Genomic DNA, 24,817 nt, shown 5'->3' on the forward strand with positions numbered 1-24,817 from the left:
CAGGAGAGGTTCTGCCACAGACTGCCTTCAGATTTCATGTGCGACATTGGCTCATTCTACTTCACCAGCAAGCTGCCTTTGGATTTGAACTGCAACTCTTTCCTCAGTCTCCAGCCTGCAGCCTATTCTATCAGATTTTGGACTCACCAAGCCACCAAAATTGCATGAGCCAATTCCTTAAAACAAGTATCCACACACAAACATACACACACACACACACACACACACACACACACACACACACACACACCCCTTATTGGTTCTCTCTGGAGAATCCTGACTAATACACAGAGGGGGAAAAAAGACAGATGTTCTGTAAAGGAACAATAGTCTCACAACAGACCTGTCAACAGGAAATACAGATGATTTTTAAAAAACAAGGATGCTGAGGAGAAAGTAACTTTCAAGTTAGAATTTTATATCTAGCTAAACTATCCTTCAAGAGTGAGGACAAAATAAAGGCATTATCTGGAATACAGACATATACTCAGGTTCTTACTAGGAAAACAAAAAAAAACTACTAAAGGATATATTTCAGCAAGAAGAAAAATTAACCAAAGGGAACAAACAACTATGGGCAAAGATAAAAAATATATATGTTAACACATTTAATTAACTGCTAGATTATACAAAAAAAAACTTTGATAATTTAAAATTGGGTAAAACTAAAACTATAAACATCAATTAAAGGATAGTGGACTGGAGTGTTCAGTGAGTAGGTAACATATGAGAGACCACTGTGGTTGATGGGAAGAGGCTAGAATTACTGAATAATTATAGAGTATGACAGAAAATTTTACAGTTAATTATGAGTGTTAACATTTTAAGGGTAACTACCAACTTATAGTTTCCAAACCAGAAGTGAGGTGGAAGAATAGGGAGGAACATGAAAAACTCTATCACTCCAATAGAGAGCAGAGAAAGAGGAAAGAGAAAACAAAAGCATAGTAAACAAAAATGTGCAACAAGACAGTAGAAACTGTAGAAATAAACTCATATGTTCAGTGATCACACACACACATACAAAATCTAAATGGATTAAATTCATCAGTTAAAAGACTGATATTATTAGATTGCTTTTGCATTTTTAATCCAGGTATGAGATACTTAAAATAGATATACGTGGGCTTCCCTGGTGGCGCAGTGGTTGAGAGTCCGCCTGCCGATGCAGGGGACACGGGTTCGTGCCCTGGTCCGGGAAGATCCCACATGCCGCAGAGCGGCTGGGCCCGTGAGCCATGGCCGCTGAGCCTGCGCGTCCGGAGCCTGTGCTCCGCAACGGGAGAGGCCACAACAGTGAGAGGCCCGTGTACCGCAAAAAAAAAAAAAAAAAAAAATAGATATACGTGAAATCCCCAAGGCTGAAAACATACATATATATAAATATACATGACATGCAAATGTTAACCAAAATAAAGCTCACAGGGTAATATTACATCAGATAATACTTAAAGCAAAAGGTATTCATAGGGATGAAGAGGCATACTTTGTAATAATTAAAGGAAAAAATCCACCTAGAAGTTATAATAATCATAAACTTGTATATATCTGATAACATAGCCTCAAAATATTGTAATTCATAAAATATATAAACATACATAAAGTAAAAGGCAAAAAAATACACAAAGAAAAATCAGAATTACAAGCAGAAACTGACAAATCAACATAGTGGGAGAGCTTAACACATCAGAAAACTGACAGATGATATAGTTCAAAATTAATAAGAACATAACAGGACTTCCCTGGTGGCGCAGTGGCTAAGAATCCTACCAATGCAGGGGACACGGGTTCGAGCCCTGGTCCAGGAAGATCCCACATGCCACGAAGCAACTAAGCCTGTGTACCATAACTACTGAGCCTGTGTGTCACAACTACTGAAGTCCCCGTGCCTAGAGCCTGTGCTCTGCAACAAGAGAAGCCACTGCAATGAGAAGCCTGCGCACCACAACAAAGAGTAGCCCCGTTCGCCGCAACTAGAGAAAACCCACGTGCAGCAACAAAGACCCAACGCAGCCAAAAATAAATAAATAAATGTATTAAACAAACTAAAAAGCAATTTAAAGATTGGGTCTATTTAAAGAAAAAAAAAGAACATAACAGATCTGAACAACAAAATCAGCAATCTAATAAATATAAAAACTGAACCATGCACCTGACAAGTAGAGAAAAAAAATCTTTGTAGATGTATAAAAACCTACTTGTGTCACAATGGAAAACTTAAATCACAAAAATTGGTATCATTCAAAGGGTAAGCTGTGACAAAGTGAGAGAGTGGCATGGGCATATATACACTACCAAATGTAAGGTGGATAGCTAGTAGGAAGCAGCCGCATGACACAGGGAGATCAGCTAGGTGCTCTGTGACCACCTAGAGGGGTGGGGTAGGGAGGGTGGGAGGGAGGGAGACGCAAGAGGGAAGAGATATGGGAACATATGTATAACTGATTCACTTTGTTGTAAAACAGAAACTAACACACCATTGTAAAGCAATTATACTCCAATAAAGATGTTAAAAAAAAAAAATTGGTATCATTCAGACCACTCTTTCTGACTACACTGTCATTAAGCTATAAATCAATTAAAAAATAGCCCACATGTTTGGAATTTTAAATGTGCATCTCAATAATTCATGGGTAAAAGAGGAGACTCAGTGGAAATAATTATTAAGTGTGTGGGACCAAACAACTATGAAATAACTCATATCAAAACTGGTGAGATACAATGAAGAATGTACTTAAAAGTAAATATATAGCTTTATATACATTTAGTTTAAAATAAGACTGAGAATTAGTGAGTTTTGTGTTCCAGTAAAGAAGCATGAAAGAGAACCAAAGAGCCAGACTGATCTATAAAAGTCACAAATAATCAGTATCAGGAATAGTAAAGTAAACAGTAAAGATTTTTTAAATCAAAAGAATACTATGAACAATAAATTTGAAAATTTACATGAAATAAATAGGTTTTTAAAATATATATGTTCAAATTACTAAAATCGACTCAAAAGAATTTGCCTAAATAAATCAAACTGAACTGCTAATGTAGAGTCTCTACCACCCCTAACACTTAAAGCCTACAAGGTCCAGATGATTTTCTACACAGCTTTTACCAAACTTTCAAGGAATTTATAATCATTGTTTTAAATCATTTCAGAGACTAGAAAAATTAAGGAAGCTACCCAATTTATTTTATAAGGTGAACATAAACTTGATACAACTGGACAAGGTCCGTACAAGAAAGAATAAATGGACCTATAGAACTGCATCTCAGAGACTCCAAGAAATGCAAGTAAGGCAAGAAATACAAAAGAAGACACAGCCTACACACCACTGCAAAAAATAGCCCCAGACCAAATATGTCGGTGGAAGCAAGATCTCCATTTCTCAGGGGCCCCAAGGTCTCTGCTCCTCGGTGCACACCTCTGTTCCCTTCTCCTTAACTTACCTGCTTGCACGTGGGCCAGAAGTGGCTTCCCCAGCCCCTAAATATGTAGGACCCACCATTCAGTTGTGGAACCCACCACCATTGCCTCAGTCTCTTTAGTGCCCTAGGAGGGAATTCCATTTGATCCAACTCATCTTTCTTCAGCAAGACAACAAAAGTCCAAGGTCACTACTCCAGGTCCAACCAGAAAGTCAGCTGCCCTTGAGTCAAGTATTATCTTAAATCCATTTAAATGTGCTGGAGAGGGGTGAGCTGAGGTTATATACACAGTCCTGTGGCTTTGTGTCCATCCCATGGAGCCTTGGTCCAGGACTGAAAGTGCAATTGTGCAGAAGATATGTTGGGGGGTGGTAATTTGAGAGACTTTTTTTTTTTAACAATGATTATTATCATGATATGTAATATATTTACATTTGGTATGTATCCACATAATGTTCATTCACTACACCTCCAATATCTCTAGGCTTAAGAGAAAAATATCTAATTCTTATCTCCTTCGTCTCAGCCTCAGGCCACTTCGCTGGCTTATGTGCCTGCCTGACCCAGTAAACTGTAAGCTTCTTGAAGGCAAAAGCAAAAATTCATCTTTGATTAATTATAACAACAATCATACCTCAATTATATCTCAATAAAGTTGGGGACAATAATAACATCACCAATTAACATTTTGTAATGGTAACAGACCATATATCAGTGTTAATCACTTTATACCCATTATCTCATCTAATCCTTATAACCACCCTATGAAATAGGCACCACATTATCATCACCACATAAAAGACCAAGGACATGGGGCTCAGAAATTAAATAACAACCGCAAATTCCATAGTTAGCTAGTAACAGCAACTGCACTCAAACCCAACATGTCAGCTACAGACCCCACCATCCTGAACCCAATGCTGTGTCCAAGTCAGGTCATTTAGAAGTGTAGGTGGGTGGGTGGGTGGATGGATGGATGGATGGATGGACAGACGGATGGACGGACAGATGGATAGATGGGTGAACGGATGGATGGATGGGTAAATGGGTGGATGGAGGAAGGGAAGAATGGATTGATGGATGGGTGGGTAGATGGTGGATGAATGAAAATGTTAGGAAAACAAAAAGTGACCCACAAAGGGAATACTTTGGTGGCCAGTGAGCTTAGTGGCATTAAGGCACATTCCTGAGTAAGGTTAAGGGCATGGATTTGTTATATTCCTACTCTAGGTAAAACCTGGACCCCTAATAAAAAATCCCTACCACTGGTCCTAAAAGCGTAAGGGTCTTGTGTGTGTGTGTGTGTGTGTGTGTGTGTGTGAAAGAGAAAGGGGGGGGGAAGGGATGAAGGACAGAAATAAACACACGGTGAGTGTCAATTCTCTTTTAGGAGCTTTCACAAATCTGAGTTTGTCTGGATCAGCACAAACCCACCCTCACAAACGCTATTGGGTCAGAAGGGTCATCTTCTCATGGAAGACACCTTCTTATGCTCTAGAGACCACGGAAGCAAGTCAGAAAGCCTTTAGCACCTTTGTTCACCTCTAAACATTTGCCCTTTATAACAACGTTAAAAGCAAAAGGCTCTGAAAGAATGAAATGCCTTTTGAAAAAAGACTTCACACTTGCTTCTAATTCTCCTACTTGTGTCAGTTAGGTTCAGTCAGGGGAGCAGAGACACCACGAGGTCATGGAATAGGGCTTTATTATAGGAACCTGACCATATATAGTTGTGGGAAAAGCTGAGGGAGGGGTGTAAAGGTCTGGAAGGGATGCTGGAGGATCAGCAGTCACCAAGCCGTCTATCAGAGAGGGCAGGCATGTCCAGACACCAAAAGGACTGCAAAGGGAAGCTGGGGCGAGGCCTCTGCGCAGCTGCAGTCCTGTCATTCTGCAGCCACCCATCTGGTGGTGGGCCTCAGGGCCAAGAGTCAGAAAGAAATGCTAGATGCAGATCAGAAGAAAGCAAGGAACCCATCAGACACCTCCGCTGCCATCCATCACTGCACCTGACATCCAACAAACCTCAGAGAGTAATGGCCATCCCAGTCTGTGTATGTTCCTCTTTGGGCCAACTCTAACCCGGAAACAGGCAGGCAAGGGGATGCTGGGAAATGTAGTTCTCAGCTTAACCAAGGCAACACAGCACAGTCCACCAGACTCCTTTAATTAAATATAGAATACTTAACGTTATTACTCACATCTTTGGGGAGACTGTGCGTTTTAATCATAATTACATGATAAATATTTCATGGTATATATCTTTGTCATATAATTAGGAATAAAAAATGTAATCTCAAAAAGATGCTAAATAATTCAAATGGCTGAGGATGTGATTAAAGCCTTGACTGAAATATGGTCAGAAGGTAACTCAAGGTCTTCAAGCATGATCTCCCAAGAAACATGTCACAATCAGGTATTTTTAAAAGTGCATTGAAATGGAAACACCCCAAAAGAAAAAAAAATTATGTGGCTTTAAGTATGGGGTGAAAACCTAAAGAATATATCCACCTCAAGCTACAATCTGGCAAAAGATATTTTAGCCAGTTTATGAAATCAATATCCTTTCTTCTCTGGCCACTGCTAAGACAATGGCATTCATCTCACTCATTCATTTTGAAAATATCTTCATTTTTTCAAACCCCTGAGGTTAGGGACTATGCTACGTTACTTCTAAAGGCCCTCACAGCACCTAATACAAGGACATAGGCACTTGGGGAAAAATCTATGGACAAATTTCAATCTAGTTCCATATTTACTGCATTCACTTCATACAACGCACTGTTTGGTGCTAGGGAGCTGTGAACAAAGGGGTTCCTGACCTCTAGGGGCTCATAAACCAGTAAGAAACTACTTATGCACAAAATTTACTCTGAAAATAGAAATAGATGGGGCTTTGATAAGTGCTGTAGCTGAAATACAAGAAAGTATGCTTTTGGGAACATAGGAAGAGGTGAGATTAATGTGATAGAGGGAATGTAGGAAGGTGTCTTGCAGGAGGTGGGAACAGGCCTTGAAGAGTAATCCTTCAGAAGAAGGATTCTGTGTGTGGATTTTGTACATGTGCGTGTGTGCGTGAGAGAGAAAGAGAGGAGATAAGCACGGAGGAGGGAAGAGTACAGCTGAAGATAAATTGAGGAACTTGTTGGGGATAAATTAGGCATGACTTCCCAATGGATCAACTTAAATATTCTCCATGCTTCTCCCTCAACCTACGGCAAAGTCAGTGCCCATGGCTTCCATCGTTACATCCTCAAACTCAGTAAGAAACACTTCTATCGGGCTTCCCTGGTGGCACAGTGGTTGAGAGTCCGCCTGCCGATGCAGGGGAGATGGGTTCGTGCCCCGGTCCGGGAAGATCCCACGTGCTGCGGAGCGGCTGGGCCCGTGAGCCATGGCCGCTGAGCCTGTGCGTCTGGAGCCTGTGCTCCGCAGCAGGAGAGGCCACAGCAGTGAGAGGCCCGCGTACCGCAAAAAAAAAAAAAAAAAAAAAAAAAAGAAACACTTCTATCAAGAGTTACATCCTAGGTTTGAAGAACTCACATCCTGTGAAGGAAACTGGAAACTCTTAGATGGGTCAAGCAAACTCTTGTATCCACGAACTACACTCCCCCCCACCTCTGGCTGTCATTCATGTAGCATACATACATTTATTATGGTTTCCCCACCTGTAAAATAACATCACTCTCATTTGTTTGTTGTGAGAGGGAAGACTATTGAAGGAAAGAGTGGGAAAAAACTACAGAAACAATAGTGTCCTTTAGAAGCGATGATTATCAAGTCATTTAAGGACTCTAAGCAGGAAGAGGTAAAGCATTTCAGTTTTTATTTCAAAACTTCATCCACTGAAATACTTAATATAACAAGTCCATACTTGCAGAAGCTGAGAACCTTTGCCTTTCGAAAGGAAAGAGACATCAGGTCAGGCCATGTCAGCATGGGGATGAGCCTCAGAGAGCCTCTCAGGAAGAGCTGGAGCCTCAAGTCCCTCACGCACCCCAGGACACCCAGCTAACTGGGCCAGACCTCGGTTTCCTGACGTCTAGCCCAACGCTGTTAACCCTACTCCACATTTTCCCAAGAAGTTGTATTTCAGGGTAGAAATTTTGCTTCAATATTTTCCCAACATGTTCCTCTTCAAAGTTACTAGACTTGAAAAATCTATACACCATCCAAATAATCAGCTTACTAAGACGCATGTTTTACAATCCAGTGGTGCCCACAAACACCTACTGTTTTTCTGAATCTCCAGAGGTATGTTCTGCTTAAATGTGAGCTGGGCCCAAAGTGAGGACAAGGGCATCTCCTAAGCTACTGCCTGGCACAGTGCATGTGTTTTTGTTTTAATTACTGGAAGTAAAATGTGCTATTTCACTGTGCCCTCAAAAGGCCCAATTATTATGGCATAACGCAGGCCACGTCAGAGCCAATGCTTGGTCTTCAGGCATGCAACGGGCTGATTTATCCATTGCCACCCCCATCGCCTGGACCAATGGCACAATGGCGCCCCAAGCATCTACTTCAAAAACCCACCAATGGCCTCATTTTCCTAAGTCAACTTTTGCACAAACGGCTTTCATTATCTGCCTATTGATTGAAGGAAAGGAGAGAGGGCAAGAGGAAGAAGGAAGTGAGAGAGGATCAAAGGAACAACAAAAAAAAGTGAAGGACTATATGGTCTGAATTACAGATCCGCATGATTAGCTATAAGCAGTGGCCAACAGAAGACCCTGAAGGGTGTGCCATTGTAACCTTCAGCCTGGCACAGGCTTCTGATCCCTGAGGGCTATGAGGCTGTTGTGAGAGATCCCTGGTATTTTTTCCAGCAAGCAATTGGCAGTGATGGAAGATTACATTAGAAGAACAGCCATGATGCCATGTTTTCTATGAGGCCCTCAACATTATGAAGCTTTTCAGATCTCAGTTCTCTAGGTGTCCAAGGAGTTGGGATACCCATCATTCAGTAAGTTCCCACATATGTCAGACAAGGCTCGTTTCAAACTGGTTTCTTCAGTTTCCAGTTCCTGAACTTTATTTCTGGAGAGCCAATAAAAACAAAGATGAATCCCCTTCTCCCAAAAGTAATGACAACTCCACCCACATATATTATAGGCTTAGCCTCTAGCACAGCTGCCACTCCCTCCAACATGTCCACTTCCCTCTCCTGCCAGGTTCTTCTCTGGAGTTACCAAAAAAGCAGAACCTTTCACAGGCATTTTTGTCCCTTTAACTGCAAATCTACAATTAGCTGCTCAAGGCAACAAGTATTAAAAATAACTTTCCCTACTCTTATTTTTCTTCTCATCCACTCCACAAGAAGCTCTAATCAGGGAGAAACCAGTCCAGATTAAAAAGATGAAATCAATCAGAAAGGTTGGCAAAACAGGTCTAAACATTGGCCAAAAGAGGAAACAGGAATAATCCCCTCTTCTGGGCTCTATTCATTTTGGATCGATAATGAATAAGAAAACCTTTTCTGAAATTTGGACTCTAGCCAAATTAAAATTTTGCCTTGATAGCCCAATTTAAATTTCAGCTTAGTCCTACTATTTCCCAAGTAATCCCAAGAGGCTAGTTTTTCTGTTTCCACAGGCTTGTCCCCAAACTGTTTTCACTATTTTCAGCCAAAAAGTGCTTCTTTATAAATATTGAATGTGCCCAACCCCAGTTATGCAGATGGTTATTCTACTGCTTCCAGGCAGAAGTCCTGTTCAAAGTACAGACCAAATATTACTACTATTATTAGCAATATTACTACTATTATATGCTAATTTCCATAAAGGAGTCTCCCTTCAAGAATTAAATGTATTCCCTCTGATCTCATTTGCTTTTCCTCCTAAGACAAGTCAATTTATCGCAAATTCTGATAGTGAAGTCCAAATAAATGAGATTTCTCTTTCTCTTCAATAGCTTCAGATTTGAGTCCAAAACGAAACTCTGGATAATGCCTGGCAGGCACAAGCACAGGATGTTTTGAAATGGCACAAATGGTAGGTCTTATTGCAAAGTAAAGGTGAAGCCCAACATTTAACAAAGCACATTCCGTTAACATAAGTAAAGTAAGCAAGGAAGTACCAAGCTCTGAATAAACAGTGCCCATTCTAACTTGTGCTGGTAACTGAGGTCCATGTTCACCTGATGAACAACAGCAACTAAGGGCAACGATCATGGTCACAGCCTAATGGGTAACATCCTTGCCCTCCATTCCACGACCCCCTTCACGTTAGTCACATACGGAAAGCTGTGCTTCTCCACAGTATCACCAGTGATCTTGATGAACTAACAGTGAACCCAGCCGGAGGGCTGCTTCTACACCCAAAGCTTGAAGGCAAACGCTGCCATTGTTCCCAACAAGGGCATTTCTTTAAATGGAGAATGCTAATAACTGACTGCCATGTTAAGCTGTGAAATAATGAAAAAAACTGAAGAATTTCTGTCTGGCAATTCAGTAAGAATGTTAGGGCTTACAGGCTGAGGACATATGGGTAATGTAACACTAAAGACAAATCATCTGGGCTCTTTAAGAATACATGGCTGATGCTAAGAAAATCTTCAATTGCCAAGTGTTTTGAGAATTATGAAGTGATGTTATAACAAGGTCAGGAGTCTAGGTACATAGGTTTTAAATTACTGCAATAGTCTGTAACAGAGTCCTATAAAGGGATGAAAGGTACTTCGTTACCACATTGGAAAAGCAAACTTAGGTGCTTCTGAGACCAGTAGGCATAATTCGTACGGCTTCCTCAGGTTTGTGTTAACTGCACAAAGTTAGCTAGGATGGTCAGAGGTGAAAGAATATTTCTTGGGAAATTAGTTAATGAAATAAACCACTGGAAATGAGCCTTCAATTACTTCAGTCTGACACCCTGCTCAGTAAAGCAAAGCATTTCTTTTTCCATTTCTCTATTCAAGTCAGGTGACTGGAAAAGTCATCCCACCAGTGGTGTATTCAAACAAAGCAAAACAAAATACCACCAATTGCTTTTCATTTAAAGTAAGTTCTGAAAGCTGGTTGCCAAATCCTGAGTTATACTAAACAAGCAGGCTAACTCATGCGTGTTCCCCCAATTATAGCTCTCTATAAATCACAGTAGAGTCCAGTTTTTACGTTCAGATTTCTTTACATCAGGACACAAAATAATTCCCAACTAAGAAGCCAATGCCCCACGACAACTCCGTAAGTTCTGTGGGTATCCGTCAAAATGAAAGCATTGTTGCAACACACCACTGATCAAGGGCAAAGCGCCTTTGTACATAATGGTCCAGTCAGTATTTGTGGCCACCAGGCTCAGCAGCTCTCATTTCTCTTAGCACTAGTCCCAAAGCAACGTAGCCAGGTGCCACTTTGAAAGGAAAACTGCTACAACTAGTCCTAATAGCTTAAATCAGTATTTTCCCAAGTGAAAGATGGGCTACCCAGAGATATTTCAAAGACTGAGGAGGGGAAGTCACAGGAGAGAAGAACCATGAAACCAGAGCTATGGTTTCCTTCCTAGATGGCAACAAGGATGTTTTATTTTTAATACACCTAACCTATTGGGTACTATTAACACACTCATCTATTTTCTTGGGGAAAGAAGAACCACTGTTAGATTATGCAGTTTTCACCCTTGAAGACCCAACACATCAGAGAACTGGTATTCCTTTTGTCATAGTGACTGATCTCATAGTTCAAGAAAGGGGGGCACTCAGGGGGACTTTCCTGACAGTCCAGTGGTTAAGACTCCACACTTCCACTGTAGGGGGCACGGGTTTGATCCCTGGTCAAGGAACTATGATCCTGCATGCAGCCCACAGCATAGCCTAAAAAAAAAAAAACCCTTTCCTTCTACATCTTATTACCACCACCTGATGTCAAATAGGGGTCGGTTCATTCCAGAAAACAGTATACCATTTATGCAATTTTTTTTAAACATATACAGGCAGACCTCGTTTTATCACGCTTCACTCTATTGTACTTGGCAGATGTTGCGGTTTTTTTCTTTTACAATTTGAAGTTTTGTGGCAACCCTATCTGTGCCATTTTCCCAACAGCAGTTGCTTACTTCATGTCTGTGTCACATTTTGGTAATTCTCACAATATTCCAAACTTTTTCATTATTACTATGTTTGTTATGGTGATCTATAATCAGTGATCTTTGATAATACTCTTGCAAAAAGATTACAGCTCACTGAAGGCTCAAATGACGGCTAGCATTTTTCAGCAATAAAGTAATTAAGGTATGTACATCGTATTTTTAGACATAATGCTATTGCACACTTAACAGACTACAGTCTAAACATAACTTTTATATTCACTGCGACACCAGACACCTTGTGTGCGTCCTTCACTGCTGTAATACTCACTTCATCGCGGCGGTGTGTACCGAACCAACAATACCTCCCAGGTCTGCCTGTATATGGATACTTCACGAGCATAAAGGCATAAGTGAGTACAATACTTAAGAATGGAAAGTGGAAATGTGGTGAGACGGGGTACCAATGAGGCTTCAAACATGTGCAGTGTTTTATTTTAAAACAAAGGGAAGTAAATATGACAAAATATTAACATTTTAAAATCTGGATGGTGGGTTTATAGATGTGATTCTGAGTTTTTCTGAATGTTTAAAACAGCTGATACATGTTTTTAAAAAGATGAATATACTGACAAATTTAAGAACCTGGAATCCCACAGATATCTAAGAACATTAATTTATGGAAAAGAACAGAACCTGAAAAGACAGCTAATAACTGAGAGCAATGGATTGAATATTTTTTCATCCTAAGAAAGCGATGACTGTGTCAGACATGCCCTAGTCAACAATTTATATATTCATTTATAACTCCGTGAGTTAGGGATTACTTTCATTTCACAGATGAGGAAACTGCTACTCAGAAATTAACTTGGCCAGTGATGCAATGAATTAAACAGCAAAGTTGGGATTCAAAGCCAGGTTCAAAGGCTGGACTCCAAGATTCAGGCTGTCTCATATGGAACAAAGGAGTTCCCCCAACTAACATACCTTTAAGTTTTTACACGGTGGAACTCAGACCAGATATTGCAGCCGCCAGAACATTCCCACCTACCTGTCAGAATTCCCAGTGAAGGCCAGCTCCACCCCCATTCTTCTAAGAGTACCTTGACAGTCTGCAGTCCCTTCCTGGTGATCTGCAGGCCTTGGAAGCATAGAGTCTTACAAAGTGAATGAAGGGGAACGGGGGCGCTGGAGGGTCTCAAGCCCAGCATGATAAAAAAGAGCAAGAGTTTTAAAAGTTTTGTGTGGTACAGAGCTGTTTTTCAAATTAGAGGTGGTAAGGCATTTGTTATAAAATCCGTTCAGGGGGCCATAACGAGAATTTCCTAAAAAGGAAGGAAGGAAGGGAACTGATGTATCACATGTACAAAGGGCAAGTGATGCTTTACACGACTGTCACCACTATACATACTGTACTGACCTCTGTGTGTTCTGGACTGTGGTTTAAATGTATTTCTTACTTGGGTCACAACCGAAAGGTTTGAAAGTCACTGCTCTAGAAGACAGAGCATTTAGGGCCCAGACTGGAGGCTGCTGCATTCCGCTAGATGGGCAGAGGGGACCCTTTAAGGTGGTGGGATAGTAGCAGTAGAAAGAAAAGAAAGATAAACAGAAGAGACACTTAAAAACAGAGAAGAGAATCTGGGTAAGGGAAACCAACAAAAATGCTAAGGTGTTACACCTGGGTCATTTGAGGGGCAAGGTGGCAATAATCATAAACAGGCCATCTGTGAAGAAGAGCTGGTGAAGAGGTCCACAGAAGAGGCAGTAGACACCTTTAAGGTGAGATACATTGGTTTCAAGAGACAAGAAGACATCGCGATAGAAAGACAAAAAAAGTTCTGCCACGCCATGCCCTCAAAACCAGGTCCCCCACATTGCTTTAATTTAGTCACCTTTTACAATACTATATTAATTCTCTTTCAGCTAAACAATGTTTTAAATTTATGCTCTGTCCTCAACCAAGTGGTTATGACTTTAAAAAGCACATAATCACACTAAAGAACCAATACCATCAGTTAGTGTCTGGCTATTACATTATTTACCATCCCAAGGGCTTCACTTTGATTTAGCATTTGATGGATAAGTACAGACGGGTCTGTCACTTGGCTGCAAGTGCGCCTGCTGGCTGCATCAGCACCGGGCTGGGCAAGCTGCAGGAGCCCGGCTGCACCAGCTACCGGGAGAGAGTCATGCCAAAAGGCGCCCGGCAGCTGCCATGCAGTCTGTGCCCATCCCGTGAAGCTGCACAGTTGGCTCGAGGGCCCTGCTGATCCAGCGAGAGGGCACGAGGGAAATGGCAGAACTCCAACAGATCACTTTATCCAAGACTGAATCCCCAAAGTACATCAGAATAGACATAATTAAATGAGGCAGTGTGGACCTAAAGGTACAATGTCATCCCCACCAGGCCCTCGATGAAGGGAGTTTTGCTTTACAGAAGCCTTTTTATGAAGTAAATTACATTAATTACCAACATTTAAAAACATCCAACATTTAAGGGTTCTGAATCTCTGATTTATTAGACAGCATGGAATTAACAGGTTTAGGTTATTTTACAAAAAGAGCTCAAGCTGCTCATACACAGCAACTGGGCTTGCTGGGGGAAAACAGTTCTTCAGACTACTGCAAAAGGACACAAAGACTCCTCATCCTACACACAGTCAGTATGAAAGGGCACACAGACAAGTTTTTTGCAAGACAGAAAACAGAGAAATCCACATACTAAATAACGCGTCCACAATGACTATAACACATCCCTTAGGGGATAAGCATGTAACTGTAGGAAGCAAAACAAAGCTTTCCATAGAGAAACCACTTTCACGAGATGATTAGGTGGACCTGCAATGAAGAAAATACATTTCAAAAGATGGGTTCAGACTTACACTAAGTTTTCACTGAAATACTTACAAATAAGACCTTTCTCTGTATCAGAAGAATTTTTTTTAAATACATCATGGATAAAATAAATTTCAGTAAAGGTCCAAGTACCATTCAGAAACATACATTTGCAAATAATATAAATAAAAAACAAAAAGTGTGACAACAAAAATACTATTTGGTACTACCCAGAATAGGCCAAGCTAAGTTCATGTTCTGCTTCAGGGCATTATATTGAAATGAATCTCATTCTCACTATAATTTTTTTCTTTTTAACCTTAATCACCAGTGGCTGGGTAACTGAAATGGACATGAGAACTATATAAATGTCAGAGAAATATGTAAACCTCATTAATGTTTCCAAAAATTCATTTAGAGATAGAAACAGGTCCAAATAGATGCCTGTCTAAATGTACTGCAATTACGTTACAATTATTTTTCCAAATACACAGATATGCTCTGTCTTTTCTCAGCTCATTACTGACTCAAACAATTTGCTCTTCTGGGATCAATTGTTTGCTAATAAATAATTGTTTACAGTCACAAAATGATGTTAGGAGGTTTTCTTATTAGTTTTCCTTCTGCACCCTAATAAGATTGAAAACGAGCTGATTCCCCAGAGTCTAACCTTAACCTCGCTTTGTTTCACAGCCCAGGAAATGATGACCCATCTGCTTCAGAAAATAATGGACGGCCGAGAGGAAATATTGTTTAATTGTAGATTAACCTCCTCATGAGGCAGTCTGAAGCAGCTTTAGAATTAGCAACTATAACCAGCAAGAGAAACAAATGGCTCAAGAGCCTTTTTCTCTACCATTTAAGGTCCACAAAGAATGCAAAGGGGGTTTTACTACCTACATTTATTCACAAACATTTATTTCCACAATAGAAACAAACACCATCAAGGTCAAAACTGATTCTCAAAAGTGCTGTCGCTGCCCTCAAATTCTGTTTGTCCGAATACCTTTAAATGCAGCAAACCATCAAACCATCTCATGCACTAAAGAAAGTGTTTGTTTTAAAAAAAGCAATAAAAACCTCTTTTCCAATATTTTCAGGTTCTTATAATATTAAAATTAAATTTTTTCCCTGGTTTCTTTGTTAAAAGTAATAAATCCACCATTGGGGAGTACGAATTGTTTTATTATCATCAACATGGCACTTAAGTAAATGAAATCTTGTCAAGTACATGGTGACCTACAAGTTCAAAAGAAAAAAGAACAGCATGAGATCAAAATGGCCAGCCAGGACAAGAGATACAAAAGTGAGAGATTAAATGCAAACACAGCCCTTTATCCAACAGGCTTCACATGCTAAGTCTGTTCTAAAGTCAAACCTGTAAAAACACACGATATTGAGTATTTAATACTCTGCCCCCTTCTCAGGGACTCAACCAATTTAGCCAGGGGACTCTATACCATTCTAACTCAGAGAGGTACAGGAATCCTGAAAAGTCAGTTATTCCATAAATATTTACTGAGGACTTCCTTCCAGGGCCTGAGTAGACAGGGCCAAGGAACAGGACAAAGACTCTTGGGGGTTGGTATTTCATGGTTAAACAAGTGCCTAAGTATCAGGTTTCCCTAAAGCCTGGAAGCCTGGTGCAGGTAATTAAGTAAAAAGCTTTGCCCTAGGTACCAAAAAATGGAAATGGTTCCTCTCTGTCAGCAGTTACAACCAAGAGCCAAAGACATCTATGAAAATTTCGAAACTAAGGAAATCTGCTATCGCAGGCAAGGCCATATTACTCTGAATTTCCAGTAAGACCTGAAGGTCATTCATTTTGTGTAAATATTAAAGAAACAACCTCTGTGGGGAGGGAAGATTTTTGGTAGTTCAAATTCTTAAATATCTTAAATAGAATTTGCTAAAATAAATTATTCTTGAATTCCTCAACTTAATTTTGAAGCAATGAGCTAGTAATAACTCCAGAGATTCAAATAATAGTGCCTATTCAAGAAGAATGAGAGTTTGACATTCTTCTCTACAAAACAACTAGGCACAATTTTATCCATCAGACGTCTATCAACCTACGGATATTGAAAGCTTGGGAGAACAAGATAAAATCAACTCCAACCCTAGAGTCAGCTGTAATATCGAGCAGGCATCAACAATGCTATTCATGAATTTAGAAAAATTAATAAATCCTGGGTTGAATGCAAGAAAAGGCTCAAATACAGGTGAAGCATACTCACTTGGGTTTTGTTTCTGCATCTGTCACTTGGCGAATGAAGATACCATCTTCGGGATGTTCCGTGTCATCCATTTCATACATATACGATGACGCTATTGCAAGTGTAGTCCCATCATTACTGAAGGCGAGTGACGCAATGCTGGTGGGGTACCGATGGAACTGGCACAGCCGCTTTTTGTTAAATGGATCCCAAATATTTACAAATCCATCAGAACCACCTGCAAGTAATTTCAAGAGTTACAACAGTCCTTAAAAGCAGATACAAAAATAACCATTATTTTAACCATTTTTAAGGTCACAGAAGTTACATTTTCCCCAGGGAGTATTATACCAGATTTTCTTCCCTTTAAATATCATAAAAAGCAAGCACAATTTTTTAAAACTGCCCAAGTACAAACGTGCACTGTTCAATTAATAGCAAAATGATGTTATCTTAACAACTAGATACAGGTTAGCATACCTGTGGCAAAGGTATTGTGGATGTTGTGAAACGAAATGGCGTTGACTGGGTAAATTTGCTCAATATTATTTTCTTTCAGTCTGTGACACTTGAAGGCATACTTCTTCTTCTGTACCTCAGGGCTTGGGTCCAAGTACTCAACTGCCACTCGGCCTTCAATAGAGCTTAATACATAACCCTGACAAGAGGAAATCAGAGGACAAAAATGGTGAATCCAGCTTCCAAAACTAGGCCTGGATTCCCAAACTCAACCCAATTCCAAAATTCAGCCCACAGTAAAGAAAGATGATTATTTTTAAAATGAAAAGAGAATACGGCCAGGTTTTAACCACGTGTTTAAGCTGTACTAACATAGTTAAGGTCACTCCAAAGTTTAAGAACACTTATATATGTTTTATTACAAGTAAATAAATAAAAGGCCACCATCACTTGCCTTCTTCATTCTACCAGTACCCTGCACACTGCAATCAAAAATGTTGAGTTATTCTGTCAAACCTCAACAGGAATTTTAAAGTGTTTCAGTATCATTTATTTGTTGTCCTGTCCAGAAGGGGACTAGAATTCATTCCATCAGCTGGAATATGTTTTTCTTTGCTCTACGCCTCCTCACCTCTAACAACTCTAAGAGAATTGTGTCTCCTTCACTGAGGGTACCAATAATCCAAACCAAGTGGAAAACCAGCCTTCCATCTTGGTCATCCTGCCTCTCGCATTTAACTACACCAAGTCAAGCGTACACACAAACCACACAGATTTTCAGTGATGTTCAAACGTGGCTTATAATTTCAAACCTTTCCTAACTTTGCCTCGAAATAGTATGTCAAAGAAAGTAAAAGATGAAGATAAATATGAAATCTATATTTTTAATTTTTCAAGGTATGAAAAAGATTTACTCCTAAAAAACTACTTATGGAGAGAAAAAAAAATCAATAAAATGTTACTTTTAAACTTCCATTATAAACTGGAAATAAACTCTGACGGAAAATTTTAGATAGAAGACATGATAACATTCATAAATGCAAGCATATTTTAATCATGCACTTAAATCTCTAAAGTTGCACATAACTGCAATTCCTTATCTTCAATGGAAATTTACAATATCCTGAGAAGAACTGTGATCACCATTTGAGGTACTAGCCTTCTGATAAGCACTAAGGATAGCCATTAGATTCCAAAGACACCCACTGTTTTTAATGACTTTTCCTCTTGTAAAATTCCTACAGCAGCTGACCCCACCACCAACTTCCCTTTGAACTTTAAGGATTTGGGGACATAAGGGCAGATTAATAGTGTCACCTCATCTAGTAATGATGATGGGAAGGGTGACCTACCCTGTTCGTCATTATATGAAGGACAACGCCTCTCTACCCTCAATGGCATTCTTTTAGAAAAGAAAAATCCAGGTCTGCTAGCAGACTGACTAAACTCTATTAGCATTAAGGTAAAAAGAGGTGCAAAAAAAAAAAAAAGAAAGAGAGAGAGAACAGCAAATTCCATAATCCTAAATTTCCAGATTTAAATTTGAATTCACTGTTTTGTAAATTAAAATACCTGCAAAACTCTGATTACTGTATACCTGTCAAGCATCCTGGACTAGCATCACCAAGGAATCTGAAAACCTCTACTCTAGCCACTGGCAGATTACTTATCCTCTCTGAATATCAAAGCTTTCTCTAAAATTGAGTTAACATACCACCTTTTAAAAAAAGGCTGTCAAAAATTTACAACAAATTCTAAATCACTACTCAAAAACAAAAGCAAAGCTTTAAAAGGCAGTGACCAAATCATTATCATATAAGATCCTCTTATTTTCAAATTCCCCGGGCACAGGGAGGAGAGGTCAGTACCTGCTTGTTTGGAAATGCTCGTATGCAGCGAGTCTGGTACTTGAGGCTGGACTCCCGGCGCTGCTGCACGTAGCCCATGTTCCGTAAGTCCCACACCAACACTCTGCGGCCTGCGGTGCCCACAATCAGCCGGTCTCCAGACACTGAGAGGGTATACACCTTTCAAGAAAGACCAAAACTTGCTGAAAATCATCTGCTTGCCTGCAAATGGCATTTCGCACCAAGATAAAGTCCACTAATCATAAAACCATAAAAAAGTTAGCTGATCAGGTTCACAAACACAGGTACGAAATTTTAAATGCTACAGTTACACAATCCAATTGGCACAAAATAATAAACACAAGATATTCTTAATACTTAACCAAGTATCACATAATGCACATTCTAATTAACTCTCCGAAAGCATCTCTGAAACAATTCTCTTCGTTACTAAAACAAGTTAAATTATTAAACAGTTTTTACAGCCCTCTTGTTTCATTCAGTGACAATATAAAATTGTAGAAAATACTCAAAAAGGAGATAATAAAGCCATAAAAACTCAAGATAGCTTTCAATGGGCTTCTGGCTTTTCATAAAACAATCATTTTCAAAGTTATTTTTCTATGACCACCTTTTGGAAGGATATTTCATGTTGTAACTCTAAAAATCTTGACTCTCCCAGCTGTCACACTGAATAAATAGGCCTTCCCAGGAAGAGTGAGAGAGCTATCATTAATTAGCTTCTTAGTTGCTTTTGGTGGCATACGAACTCAAAATTAAAAGACAAGGATAGTGGTCTGGCACATGACAAGGCAAATTCTTATACCCTGACGTCATACTGAACACTCAGGACAGAGTTATCTTCAGGGAAAATTTAAAAAGCATTTTATTCCCTAAAAGCATCTATTTTTTTCCCCTCAAAACTCCTTTTCTTCAATATCAAAACAACTTCCACAAAAACATTCCTTTAAAACAAATCACAAAATTTCCTGCCAATAAGCATTTAAAGTTACTTATTTTCAAATATGTTATCTGGGGACTAAACAGAGATAGCAAATTCATGAAAATGGTGGCAAAACGTATGTTCCTGATCAGGTTAAACCATTTTTTTAAAGTCTAGACTTCAGGTATATAACTATGCCCTGATCATTACTTTCAATTAATAAGCAACTCATCTAATATTTTAAAACCTGAAAAATCATTATAAAAAATGAAGAGGCCTCATGACATGGTAAGATATCTCTTTAACATTCAGTAATTAAACCTTATGGTTAGTAATCACTAATACGTTAACCACATACCACCAGCCTGGAGGAAAAAAACAAATTGGGTTTCACAATGTAACGAGTGGACAGTCTCTACAATCTGGCCTTTAAATTCAACAGCTAATTTGACCAAGGGAAAAACAAGAAATTTAAAAGATTCAAAACAGTAGATTTAACACAAGAATATTTCAATAACAGACATATTAAGATTTACCGCTGCTTATTCAGAAAACATGTTTGCAGAAAAACAGAAATTAACCTAAGATATATGAAACACCAAATTTTAAGAAACACAGAAAGAGATCAGTTGATAACAGTTCAATCAGAATGGGAATTTTATCTTAAATCTTTACTATACAGGTGACACACAAGCTTCTAAAAGTGCTTTCTATCCCCACGAATCATAAATCAAGTAAAAACACTGTCATGCTACTGACTAGGTATATACATTTATCAAAAACAATATTAAAAAAAGTGACATAATGAACCTTGCTGAACCAATAAGCAGCTTGATTCAGTGTGGCTGTCCATTATATGATATTCTGTCAGCAATTTATCACAGCTCTTAACACGTTACATACAACCATAAATCAAAACCAGAAACAATGCAATTATTTTATTCTGAACAAAGGTCTTGCCAGGAGTAGATTCGAATGTGATGTGACAAAAATAATGGCTCTTTGGATGCACTACGGTATATAATGACAGCTAACAGGAACTGAATAGTATATTTACATTGAGGAAATAGACTCAAGTGAAAGATACCTTTAAATTGCTAAAACAATCAATCTTTAAAATTAACTACCACCTGATAAAGTCTGATAAAGGATACAGCAGGAATGCTCAATTACATTTCTACTGTACAGATAAAAAGATTACAATAATACACAAAGTTTCAGTTTTAAGAAGCTTCCTTCACTACAGCCTTCAAACTACATCTGTTAGTATTAAAAATAAATAAATGGTAAAAGCCAGGGAATATAGGACATCTTTTTCACTAAACTTCAAATGATAACCCATTTCACTCTCTTAGTCAACGCAAGAGAAACCTCAGGTCATAAGTGAAAATGAGTGATGCTCCATCCCACTTCCTGGTTTGGGGCCGTCAGACCCAAATGAAGGCAATGGAACAGTCTTTGCTAAATGACTTCTCTGAAAAGTTGCTTCTCAGCCCTAGGACTGAAAGCGTTAATACATGGAAGTGGGTTTAGGACTAGTGCTATCCAGTACAAATACGACAACTGACAGAAAATGTTGACCAAAATACCAAAATTAGTTTTCCTTCACATATTTAGCTGAGTTTGTAAAACAGACTCATCAACTCTTAACCTCTAAATTGAACATCATATTCATCAAACATTTATCAAGTCAAACCACCCCAAGGACCATAATTCCTGTTACGAATATAAAGAGCCTACCTTTTCAGGCTGAGAGAAGGTCCCAGCGTTACAAGGGGTTCTGGGATCCCACAATTTAACTGTCTGATCCCAACTCCCAGTAACCATCACATTCACTTCTGGACAATATTCAACACATCTGATAGGGGCATCATGGGTTCCAACAAGATTTTCTGTAGGAAAAAACAAACCAACAAACCACACCTAGCTTTACTAAACAAAGATTCCTCAAGTGAACAATAGAAGGAAACATTCATCGCACTGTAACCACTGTAACAAATCCGCTTCCACCCACTCAATGGAACTACTACACACAGAAAAATTTCTCCGCGACTACGAAAGTCATCCTTTCATCTCTGTTCACCTGACAGTGCATAGCTTGATTCACTGGCATGGTAATACCAAAAGCTGACTTCAGTTTCAGATTACATTAAAATGGTGGCATATTTGTTATTTTCCTCACTTGATTCTAGATTCCTTCAAATCAGGAACCTTGTTTAACTCTATAGTTCTGACTATCTGGTACAGGTTCTTATACACGGTAGGTGCTCAAGAAATACCTGATGAAATGAACCAACGAGTGGAGAGCTCTGGTCAAATGTATCTGGATAAAACTTACCAAGTTAAGCTGATGTTTCAAAGAAACTTATTTAAGTGGTAACAGGATTATCTGAGAGCTGGGGATGAGGAAGGCAGGGAGTCTTATGATTAACCCACTTGGTTTTCATGGTGGGTCACCATGGAAACTTTTGTTTCCTTTTCAGTGCTTTTTTTCTCCTGAGTTTTCAAACAAATAGAACCTAAACCTGCAAGCTAACTTCCTATCTAGAATAAGCTGCTAGCAAACAAAACCAAACACCTGCAGTTGTAAGTTACATGACAAAACGGCTTTCATGCAAAAGCCTCTTCTGACTGGATCCTTCTTTATTTTTTTTTTTGGATAAGATATAGTGCCCATCCTCTATCCATCCCACTGTCCAACTCATCCTCGTTAGTCGTATCTCTGTGCCTTGCCATGTCCTTCAAGTACATCTATGTCTAACGTACGCATATACCAAAAAAAAAAAACCTCCACTAGAGAGCTCTGTGTATTCGGGTTCCATTCCAATCTCTACTCTGCTCCAAAGTCACCACAAAAATGTGGGTAAGTTATTTCATATCTCTTAGAAATTAACTAAAAGAAAATGTGTCATCTTGTTCTTCATTCAATAAACGCAACTGAAGCATATTCTATGCTAAACAACTATACAAGCGGGGTTAACATGGTATCTGGACAGGGTTGGCTATTTTATAATGTTAAATTTTTTAAAACCTATCTTCCTTCAGTCTAAACTAAATTAGTTTCTGAAAAGAGAACGCTGAAACATCAGCACTGTCCTGGAAAAATCCTACTGAAAGGTAGTCCACTGCGGGACCCAGTCCCCTTCTGAGGGCAAGGGAAAGGGCAAATACTTAAGTGCCACTTCATGTAAACACTGTGGATGGAGATCATGAGTTTCACTGATAAAATACATGCATAATATTTTGTGATTGTAATTTAATGGTTATCATTTAAACGAAAAAGTCCTAAATTCAAGCCATTTTTACTTGTATCTAAGCAACTTAGGAACTAAGCAATTCAGGAACTACTCTTCATGAATAAACATTTACAAGTAAGCACTAACTAAGAAAACACTGAACTGGTAAAAATGTGGCTATGTTACCTTGATCAGTGTTCAAATCATGCATTTTCAATTGATGGTCTAATCCCCCACTCCAGGCATGTGTTGGATCCTACAAAATAAAGGTGCAAGTCATTTAAAACTTACAGAGCTTTAAAAAGCATTTTAAAATTCCTGTTTCTACAGCCAACTATCCAGTTTATGCTCAGGACGAGAGGTACACTGGGCTCAGCTACTCACTGTAAACAAACAAAAAAACAGTACAAAAAATAAAGCAAATTAAGGAGCTGAGAAAACTACTACGCCAGCAAATTAAGGAAGAACTGTTCACCACACTGGCTGACAGTCAACAGGCATTCCCATGTACTCGCAAACAGACCTTTCTTTTAACAAGACAGCCAAATGTTACTGTCTTGTTGTGAGTTTCAAACACATTACGTCCAAAAGGTTTGCAAAGTTGCGCCATTAGAACACAAGGGGAGACCGAGTTCTTGACGTCTGCAAGTCCCCAGCGCCAAAAAAAAAAAAAACCCCCCCCACACACAAAAAAAAACAGAAACAAACAAAAAAACAGTACCTGGGGCTCAAGGTAAGTGCTGGGGGAAGGGAGGGGAGCTATCCAAATGACCCCACCGACAAAAGCCTCAGCCCAACAACGGAAAACGGATACTGTTGACCAGGAACACCATACCGAGACTATTAAAGGGGGGCAGAAGCGGAAGCGGAGGACACCTACGTAGAAAGCGCAGTCCAGGACGGCGCCGGTGTGCTGGTACTTGAGCCGCATGGAATTGGCCGGCACATCGTAAAGGCGCACGGACGTGTCCCAGGAGGAGACCAACAGGAACTGGGAGGTGTTCGGGCTGAACTTCACCGAGGAGATGCCGTCTTCGGGTGGCTGGTTCAGCTTGAACTCGTTAGAACCGGTCATCTACAGAACAAACGCCTAGTTAGAGTCCCCAAGGGTCCGGGGGCTGGACTCGCCGACGGCGCGGCAGCGAGGGGGCCCCATGGGGGCCGGGCCTAGGGAAGGCCGCCGACACGGCCTCTGCGCCTGCGCGGAACCGCCGCGCCCGCCGCGGTCCGGCCTCATCTTCCCCCACCCCACCCCACGCCGCCCCTTCTAAGCGCCCCAGCCGGCCGCGTCGCCGCCACCGCACCCCTAACTCCAGCCTCCAGCGTGGCCCGCCGCGGGCTCCTGCACCCCGGCCTCCCCCACTGGGCCTGCCGCCCCGCCTGCTCCTGAAATAAAAGAAAACCTGTGGAAGAGGAACCGGTTCCCAGAGGACGGCTCCGCCAGCTCCGGGCCCGGGGGGCGGGGGGTGGTGGAGGGGTTCCCAGAGAATTCGCAACTGCGCCCGGCCGCCTCTCCCCGTTACCTTAGCTCCTTCTGAAGCAACTTCGCCGCTACTCGCCGCCGCCTAGCTTCCCTCGTAGCTCTCGCAGGCCGGACGAAAGGGGCGGAGAGGAAGTTCCAGCCAATGCCTGCCATTGGCTGATTTCAAACGCCAACGTCTCGCTCTAGGCAGCCGATTGGTCCGCCGGGCGTCAGTCAACCCAGGCAACCTGTTCCGGCACAAAGGCGAGTGACGGCTTTTCCGGTCACGTGGCCTCTTTTCACCACCAGGCTGAGGCGCCAGCGCAGGTGCCGGACGAGTGAAAACTACAACTCCCAAAGAGCACCGCGCCAAGGCTGCGC

General features: G+C 40.3%; 1 protein-coding gene across 2 annotated transcripts; it reads right to left on the minus strand.

Annotated features, from left to right (window-relative positions):
* Nucleotides 1-13,930: 13,930 nt before the first annotated feature.
* Nucleotides 13,931-24,585, minus strand: BUB3 (BUB3 mitotic checkpoint protein). Of its 2 annotated transcripts, none has more exons than XM_030831983.2 (8): nucleotides 24,498-24,585; nucleotides 23,855-24,049; nucleotides 23,161-23,230; nucleotides 21,479-21,630; nucleotides 18,817-18,975; nucleotides 16,970-17,147; nucleotides 16,511-16,727; nucleotides 13,931-14,276 (listed from the first exon to the last, which is right to left on the minus strand). In XM_030831983.2, the coding sequence occupies exons 2-8, from the start codon at nucleotides 24,047-24,049 to the stop codon at nucleotides 14,267-14,269; spliced, it is 981 nt and encodes a 326-aa protein (XP_030687843.1). In that variant the 5' UTR covers nucleotides 24,498-24,585; the 3' UTR covers nucleotides 13,931-14,266. The 2 variants fall into 2 exon arrangements, with proteins under 2 accessions (XP_030687843.1, XP_030687842.1); XM_030831982.2 differs by having other exon boundaries at nucleotides 13,931-15,512.
* Nucleotides 24,586-24,817: the final 232 nt, after the last annotated feature.

The sequence above is a fragment of the Globicephala melas genome, chromosome 16 (assembly GCF_963455315.2).
Source record: "Globicephala melas chromosome 16, mGloMel1.2, whole genome shotgun sequence".
In the NCBI taxonomy this organism is placed as follows: domain Eukaryota; kingdom Metazoa; phylum Chordata; class Mammalia; order Artiodactyla; family Delphinidae; genus Globicephala; species Globicephala melas.